The sequence below is a fragment of the Rattus norvegicus genome, chromosome 3 (genome assembly GCF_021556685.1).
Source record: "Rattus norvegicus strain SHRSP/BbbUtx chromosome 3, alternate assembly SHRSP_T2T, whole genome shotgun sequence".
In the NCBI taxonomy this organism is placed as follows: domain Eukaryota; kingdom Metazoa; phylum Chordata; class Mammalia; order Rodentia; family Muridae; genus Rattus; species Rattus norvegicus.
The window spans coordinates 57399514-57407740 of NC_141536.1; the positions used below are offsets into that span (position 1 = coordinate 57399514).

At 41.9% G+C, this 8227-nt stretch overlaps 1 protein-coding gene and 1 pseudogene across 2 annotated transcripts in view; both read right to left on the bottom strand.

The window, feature by feature from the left end:
* Cirsr (corepressor of RBPJ and splicing regulator) overlaps window positions 1-8187 on the bottom strand; it is a 29834-nt gene extending 21647 nt beyond the window's left edge. The window contains 6 exon segments of one of the 2 annotated variants that reach the window (NM_001007799.2): window positions 366-414; window positions 741-805; window positions 897-907; window positions 1526-1599; window positions 4858-4952; window positions 8036-8187. In NM_001007799.2, coding sequence (NP_001007800.1) covers window positions 366-414; window positions 741-805; window positions 897-907; window positions 1526-1599; window positions 4858-4952; window positions 8036-8107 — 366 coding nt within the window. In that variant the 5' untranslated portion in view covers window positions 8108-8187. 2 annotated transcript variants of the gene reach the window in all.
* Window positions 6648-7274, bottom strand: LOC147995519 (serine/arginine-rich splicing factor 3 pseudogene; annotated as a pseudogene).
* Window positions 8188-8227: the final 40 nt, after the last annotated feature.

Consider the following 8227-nt stretch of genomic DNA (forward strand, 5'->3'; position numbering starts at 1 on the left):
AAGCTTTGAGTTTTGCTTGTTTGCACTCTTTCTCTCACTAGCAAGTTCAAGTTGCTCTATCCTGTTGCTGCTCATATTAAATCCAACTTCTTCAAGATTCCAATGCAGACTAAAAAGACCAGCAGCTCCCTAAGAATCCTCCAGGACTGCAGACATTCAACCTCATGGACCAAACAGCTGACTACCTGAACACATCCTCTAAGGGAGCATCATAAATTCCTCTCCTGTGTGTGTGTGTGTGTGTGTATTTCTCATCCTATCAGTTTTGTTCTTTAGAGAACTCTAATACAAACATTTTGGGGAAAATAATGTAAAGATACATGTGCTAAATAAAATTATTCTTAAAGAGTAAATGTGCCACTTGCCTGAATACCAAAGGGCTGATCTCTGATGTTCATGTCATCTTTAGCATATCTGTTAAGTACAAAACAAACATATGACTAAGAACAACGTAACAAATTCAATCAGCTAACCCAAAAAAGGTTAGTTTTTAAACATTATAAAGTGTATTATTACTATAAAATAAAAAACCAGCATCAATTTTTAAGTCTGATAATGTAGTTTTAAAGAACGAGCAAGCACATAAATCCAGGCTTGGATGAAGCACACTGTTTGCATGAGGTAAGTCATTAAAACACCCTTTCAAATTAGTCACTTGCTCTGGTGAGTGAACCTTAACAAGCAGGAGGCAAGGAGGACTGGAGACAGCCATATGCATTCCCCATAAGAACCAGTCTTACTTTTCCCTTGGAGCACCTTTCTGCCATTCGAACTTGTATTCTGTCTCTCCTTCCGTTTCTTCTTTCTACCACAGTCAGTAAAAAAAAAAAATCTGTCAACTGTCCATAAAATCACAATCAACTATAAATCAATTCAAACAGAGAAAAGTACTTTACCTCTTTGTTTTCTTGATTGCAGATTCAAAGCACAGGGGGAAAGCAGGACAAGTTAGAAATGTCAGCAGAAAAGTCTACCTTACCACTGAAGGATACAATACAACATTGAAGTATCGTTCAGAATAGTCATGTTAACTCCTAATTTTTAAGCTTTTATGTTTTCACTGGCAGTGATAGACTTTGCATTTGAAAATGTATTTTAATAAGGACTACAGATATGTTTGCACTGTGAAAGGGCTGAACGTTTATCTGCCAGTACTGAGCATTCCCCCAAAGGACATAAGCTACTACATTGGAAACTCTTTATTTTACTTTGCTTGTGACAACATTGTCAGAGCAACAGCCATGGAAAAATACAAATACCCTCTAAAAATACTGTCTCGGGCTGGAGAGATGGCTCAGTGGTTAGAGCACTGACTGCTCTTCCAGAGGTCCCGAGTTCAAATCCCAGCACCCACAGAGTGGCTCGTAACCACCTGTAATGGGATTAGATCCCCTCTTCTGCATATCTGAAGAGAGTGATAACGTACTCGCATTCATAAAATATACAAATAAATTAATTAAAAAAAATACTGTCTCCTCTTCCAAATCTTTACAGGCAATTACATCAAAGTGCAAAGGAAAGATACCTTTTTTAACTCCTGGCGGGGCTTCATACATGAAATTCAGGCCGTTCTTTACACGCTCATCTCCCATAAGCAATCTGAATGAAATAACGATAAACGGTTCAGTCAAGGAAGAAGATGACCACACACTATCTCAAAAGGAACCCTGAAGAAATCAAGACAAACCCTGAACAGTGCTACCTTACTGGAGACTGGTTGTGTCAACCTGAGGCTTCCAGTCTCCCTCCAGTTCTCTCAGTAAGAAAAGAAAAAGATGATGTAGTTATTCTAATAAGATTTTCTTTAAAAATGTACTCTGTTGCTGAAAAAGTTTCGAAATCCTACATGCCATTAGATATTTTGGTGCCACAACCTTTACTTAAAAAAAAAAAAAAAAGAAAAGAAAGAAAAAAGAAAAGAAATGTAGTTAATTTCTTTCTGGCTTTGTGTAGCTCTGGCTGTTTGGAAACTCAGGTTGTGGACCAGGCTGGCACTGAACATATAGATATAGATCTACCTGCTTCTGCCAGAATTAAAGGTATACACTCCATGGTCAGCTATTACAGTATTTTTAATTGTGGGGGGTGTGTGTGTGTGTGTGTGTGTGTGTGTGTGTGTGTGTGTGTGAACATGTGCACACGTATGCGAATGTTCATGCACGTGGAGGCCAGAAGTTAAGGTGGGGTGCTGTTCACCTTATTTTTAAGTCATTCTGTGTGGTATGTAGAAGCATGTCTGCATGCATGTAAAGTCAAAGGACAGATCTGTGGGAACTCTTCTCTGCTTCTTCCTCTATATGGGTCTCAAGAGATTGCACGTGCCTGATCCATCTAGCCAGCCCTCCATCTCACTTTTTAGACAAGGTCTCTCAATAAACCTGGGCTTCCCAATGGCTGGACTAGAACAGTTAACCAGCACGCCCCAGGAATCTTCCTGTCTCTACCCCTAGAGAACTGGGATCGAGGCACCTCTCACACATCTGTTTTCTTATGTGGGGGCTGGGAATCCAAACTCAGGTGCCGATGCCTGCCTGACAAACACTGTACAAACTGACCTACCTGCACAGCCCGAGAGCCGGATTCTCTAATGAGAACAAAGATGAGGTTTAACAAAATTCTGTAATAGGCTAATACAACGAATGCCTCCAACTTTCTTAGATTTTTTGGTAGTGATTGAAAACTCCTTCTGTAGGTTTTGTGCAGAGCATGCTGTTGGGAAAAGAAGTCCACTGAAGACAGGATGACTCTGCTGCGTTAAAGATAAATGCCTAAAGTCCAAGTATTAGAAAAAGCTAAAGTATGGAATGTCTTTTTATCTGGAAAAGGTAACCACAAAGGGTATACTACATTACTGTGTGTGATTCTCCTTTCTCCATTGAATTCTACAAAAAAACTGTTAAAAAATAAAGAGAACATACATACACATCTTTGTCGTAGAATTGTTTTAATGTAAGTGGTGGATGATCTTCAGAAACACGCTAAGGGAAAGCAATCAGGGGCAGTAACATGCGTGGCTCAGTGGGTAAAGTTGCCACCACCCAGGATTGCTGACCCGAGTTCAATCCCTGGGACTCACATAGTGTGAAGACAGGGAGTTGCTCCTCACTAAGTTGTCCTCTGACTTCCACATGTGGATCAAAGTCCTCGTATGCTCCCCAACACATATAAATAAATGTATTTTAAAAATTAAAATAACCAGTCACAAAAAACTAACCTGCCTTATGTGTCTGTAATTTAAAACGACACTGTTGTAGGTAGAAAGTAAAGTGTAATTACTTGTAAGACGCACTAATGGGACCCATTAGGAAAAGGGAAGTAGGCTGGTTTGAATAGAAATGGCCTGGGGTCTGAATGCTTGGCTCTAGGGAGTGACAGAGGTATTAGGGGGCATAGTCTTGTCAGAGTAGGTGTGGCCTTGATGGAGGAAGTGTGTCACTATGGAGGTCTTAAATGCTCAAGACACACCCAGCGAGGTACACAAGTCTCTGATCAAGATGTAGAAGTCACAGCTCCTTCTCCAGCACCATGTCTGCCTGCACATTGCATGTTCCTCACCATGATGATAACCTCTGAAGCTGTAAGCCAGCCCCAACTAAATGTTGTCCTCTAGAAGAACTGTGTTGCTCAGGATGTCTCTTCACAGCAATAAAACCCTACCTGAGACGGCCACTAATGAACATAAAATTTCTTTTTCAGATGATAAAATGTTTTGAAAGTTAATATGGTGATGGTTTACAAACACTAAACAAACTAGAAAATTTAGGTGTATTTTAAATATCTTACGAATTTTGTTTTAACACCATTCAACATTTTTAAATCAAGTACATGAAAAGGTTAGTTTCACTGGAAATTGAGAAATACAAATCAAAACTGCAAGCTGCCACTTCACACTGATCAGCATGGTTATTACTGTATGGGCAGAGATTTCTCAGTTGGGAGAGTGCTGGCCTGGCACCCAGGAGCCCGTGTTTGCTTCCTAGTATCACACATCACAGGAAGTAGCACATGACAGCACTTGGGAGCTCAAGGCAGGAGAGTCTAGAGTTTTAGGTCATCCTTAGCTACACAGGGAGTTCAAGCCCAGCTCAGGCTGTGTGAGACCCTGTCTCAAGAAAATAACAATGACAATAAATAAAGATTAGAAAAAAAAAAGAGAAAAATGCAAAACTACAAACAAGCAAGTAGGAAAACAAAATGTTCTGCATTAATAGTCAGAAATGTAAGAGAGAGCAGTTAGTATGGAAAAGTTTGGTGGCTCCTTAAAAAGCTAAAGCAAGAATTAAGATACAGCAATTCTGCTCCAAGCACATAAGATAAGCAAATGAAAACAGCATGGAGCAGACACCTCTATGTCAATGCTAATGGCGTGACCCAATTAGCAGAAACTGATGAATGTCTCACGTTTCAAATGTAAATGTTCCAAAGATAAAGGTTGCTTCAGAGTATAGTCTACAGAACCAAAATACCACTACTCAATTAATTAACCAAGCATAAACACAAGGAAAGTAGCTAAAAGGTAGGAACTAGCCTGGATCAAGCTGGTGGGCTCTGGCCAAAACGGACAGGTCAAAGATACCCGGATTCTGAGTGTCCCGAGCATCCTTTTATTTCAACATATTAAAGAGGAAACGATTCAATGATCTCAGTAGGTGACATGTAGTGTTTATCATCTCTGCAAGCACTGCCTCATTTAGGATTTGCTCAGACTGGATGAGTCCAATGAAGGTGGATTTTATGTGAAGAATAGGTCAAGTTGAAAAGGTGACAGTGTATAATTATGGGAGTGAGGCTGACTCCATAACTGAGTATTCTAAAAATAAGGATGTGGTTACAGGATGACAGGCAACACTAACTTACCTGTTATCATATGACTCTTGTTCTTTAAGGTACTGTTGCATTAATTCTTCTTGTTTCTTTTTATCATATGATATTTTCTGTTCTGCCATCCATACCTGTATTAGTGAAACAAAATATAATTCAACAATTGGATTCAAAGTCAGTAAGAAGTTTGTGTGTGTGTGTGTGTGAGCATGGAATCCAGGGTTTAAAACAATCTTCAGTCACTCTCCCCTTCATTTACTGAGGCAGGGTCTCTCACTGGACCCAGCTACCAGCTTGCACAGAGGAGCTCCTGTCCTCTTCTTCTCGTGAAGGCTAGGACTACTGAGGGCTACCAGGTACCTGGCTTTTAAGTGGATGCTGGGGATCCAAACTCTGATCCTTACAATTCTGCAACAAGTGCTTTAGCCACTAGCAGTTTTGACAGCCTCCAGCTCACGTCTTCCCTAATGAAGACACCTAATACACTGAAATCAAAGGATGCTCACGACACTTAGAAGAAAAGCCAGGTGGCTTTGACCTGTGTGTTGTGGTTACAGTTCACTGGCTTCTTCCGGGATGTACATGCCCTTTAGCTGTCTTCACTGTGTTTGGCTGGGTGTGTTGGCTCATGCCATAATCCCAGAACTGGAGAGGCTGAGGTAGGACTAGTAAGTATTTCAGACCAGCCAGAGCTACACAGTGAGACCCTGTCTGAAACAATCCCAACCAAAACAGAAAAATTACTAAGTATCTCAAGCTTTAGAATGCAGTTATTTCATTAGTCTCAACTGCTCAAGAACTTACAGTCCGTTAAACATAAAAGCCCCCCAAAACCAAAAAACCCACAATTCCATCATCAAAGTGCTCACAAAGATTCTTTTGCATATTATAAACTATTTTATGATTTAGGAGAAAGGAAAGTTGAGGACACTGGCCTCCACCTTTAATCCCACTGTGTGGGAGGTGGAGGCAGAAGGATGAGTTCAGTGCCATCCTCCTTAGAGAGCAAGTTTGAACCCAGCTTAGACTGCCTGAGATCCCACCTCAAAAAAAGAGGCTATAAAACATGTAAAGAAATAGACTCGGGGGGATTAGGAGTTTGTGCAAATAAACAGAACAAGACTTAAACACTTAAGTAACTATACCTGCAGCTAACCAGTACTGGCATTTCTTCCAGATACCCTGACGTGGATGTATGCTAATGTATACATTCTTTTTCTTCTTGTAAGCAAAACTTTAATCCCAAGGATTCTCACAAACATATTACAAATGACAGCATGAAAAAGAATCTCGCACAGTAACTGAGAAGTTCAGCTCTACGATGTACCCTACACTGACAGGGCACTGGTGTCTTGGTTTTACATTTCCAAATAAAGAAAGCTCTGCATCGCATGCAGCAGCCAGGAAGGAGCCGCTCTGAAAGCCTTCAGAGTGTGGTTCCCACCCTTTCTCTGTGGGCTGCGTTCACAGCAGCTTTTAGAGATGGCTCACCATTTGACCCGCACGAAGGGCCACACTGTCTCTGCTGCTAGAGGGACTACAGCTTTAATCAACTCCCGCCAGTCGCTTTATACATCATCAGTACATCACACTTAAAACTGGGCAGGACCTAGGTTTATTTCAGTCTATGAAAAACTAAAATTCAAAAAAGATCCAATCTCGCTTCAGGGAACATTGTAAACTAATAATTCTTGATATTATATGCCTCATACGATCCATTTGAAACCACAGAAAATTACAATGTTTTGTGTCACTGTTCCAAGAGACAAAACACATTTGAAACATCTTAAAAATGCACCAAGCTTATGAAGTTTCAAACAAAACTTAATTTCCTGTACATATTTCCTGTCAAATGAAGTTATTTCCTGTACACCACTTTGCAAACTGGTCTTTTATTTCCTTTCATTTGCCCTAGATCGCCTATAAGACCTAGAGAAGGATCTAGACGGCCTGTGATTTCTCTCATGAGACAGAGACCTTTCTCTTCTCCTATCTCTAGAAAGTGACCTGCTCTGGCTTCAGGAAGATTCTCCTTCTTGGGGATCTGTGGAGAGGTGGTGGGGGACTCCTCCTGCGGGAGTCATCTCGAGGACGATGACCCCAAGAGGTAGGCAGGCCGCGATTCCGACTTCTCTTTTCACCGTTCAACAGTTCCACTCTTAGGTGGCAGCCACATAGCGTTCTTCCATAGCTCGTGGACAGCATCCGCAGCATCTTGGGGATCCTCAAATTCGAGGAAAGCTAAGCCAGGAGGGTTTAGAGCAACCTACACCCTTCACAGTGGTCCATAATAGCCAAAAGCCCATTCTAATTCAGTCTTGTTCCCATTGTTTCCAAGATTACCTACATAAACCTTACAGTCCAAGGGACAGTAATCACGATGCATTTTGAGATCCTGGATTCAACAGGCCCAAGCTCAAATCCTAAAGCTCTGACAGGCCCACCCACTTCCCTGTGGCTCTGCTCCCACAGATGCTTTCGGTTCCATAGCGTGAACGAAATGGCCTTTACATTCTTTAGATGCATGGCAACACACAGGACCCACAACTGGTTTAGAAACAACTAAAGCGTAATTTATTCTCACACGTTTGTATGCTTTTGAGAACTTTTCCTAACATAATGCTAAGTCTTCATTTTACGTTTCTCGTATTTTCCCATACTATCTCCTCTAATCTTCCTAAATATTTTACAAACTAGGGCAGCATCCACTGATAATTCTTAATCAATAGGGTGGGAGGCTAATGATCACCTCATTGACTATTTTGTGCGAGGCCTCGGGGCTCCATGTAACTGTACTGAACTAAGGAATCCTAGTCTGAATCCAAAGCCCAGACAATCTCCGTCGCCATTCTTTCCCGCTGTAATTCTCGCCACGACCCTTTTGTGTCCAGCATCTGGTTGACCTGTGATTACTGGAAACGCTAAACTTGAACGCGGCCATCAGAAACCACACTGCCCGATGGAGAGTGAAAGTAGTGGAGGATTTCTCTTAGAAGATCTCAGTTAACCAGGAGTCTCGACCCAGGGGAGCAGAGCCTACCCTGAATGGGCAGAAGACAGTGTTACCAAGCTGTCTCCACACTGACCGACAGGCCGGACTTTGGGGATCTTTGGGTCTGTTGGGTTAGCACGGAGGAAGGAGAGACGGCTTCAGACAGATGACTCTCGCAGGGAGCTCAGCACCTGGCTGCCGTCTCCGGATCCCTTTACTCACCTTCTTGATGTTGGATTTGGAAGCAGGATGAAAGTCCTTTTTACACATGAAATTGGCGAATGACTTCCCCATCTTGGAGTCTGAGCCAGAGAAGCCAACTGCTAAGTCTGTGAGGAACGTAAACAAACTCCCGGAGCGTCACCGGAACTGTTAAGCGAGCATGGGCGAGAACTTCCGAGGTCGGAGGTGACT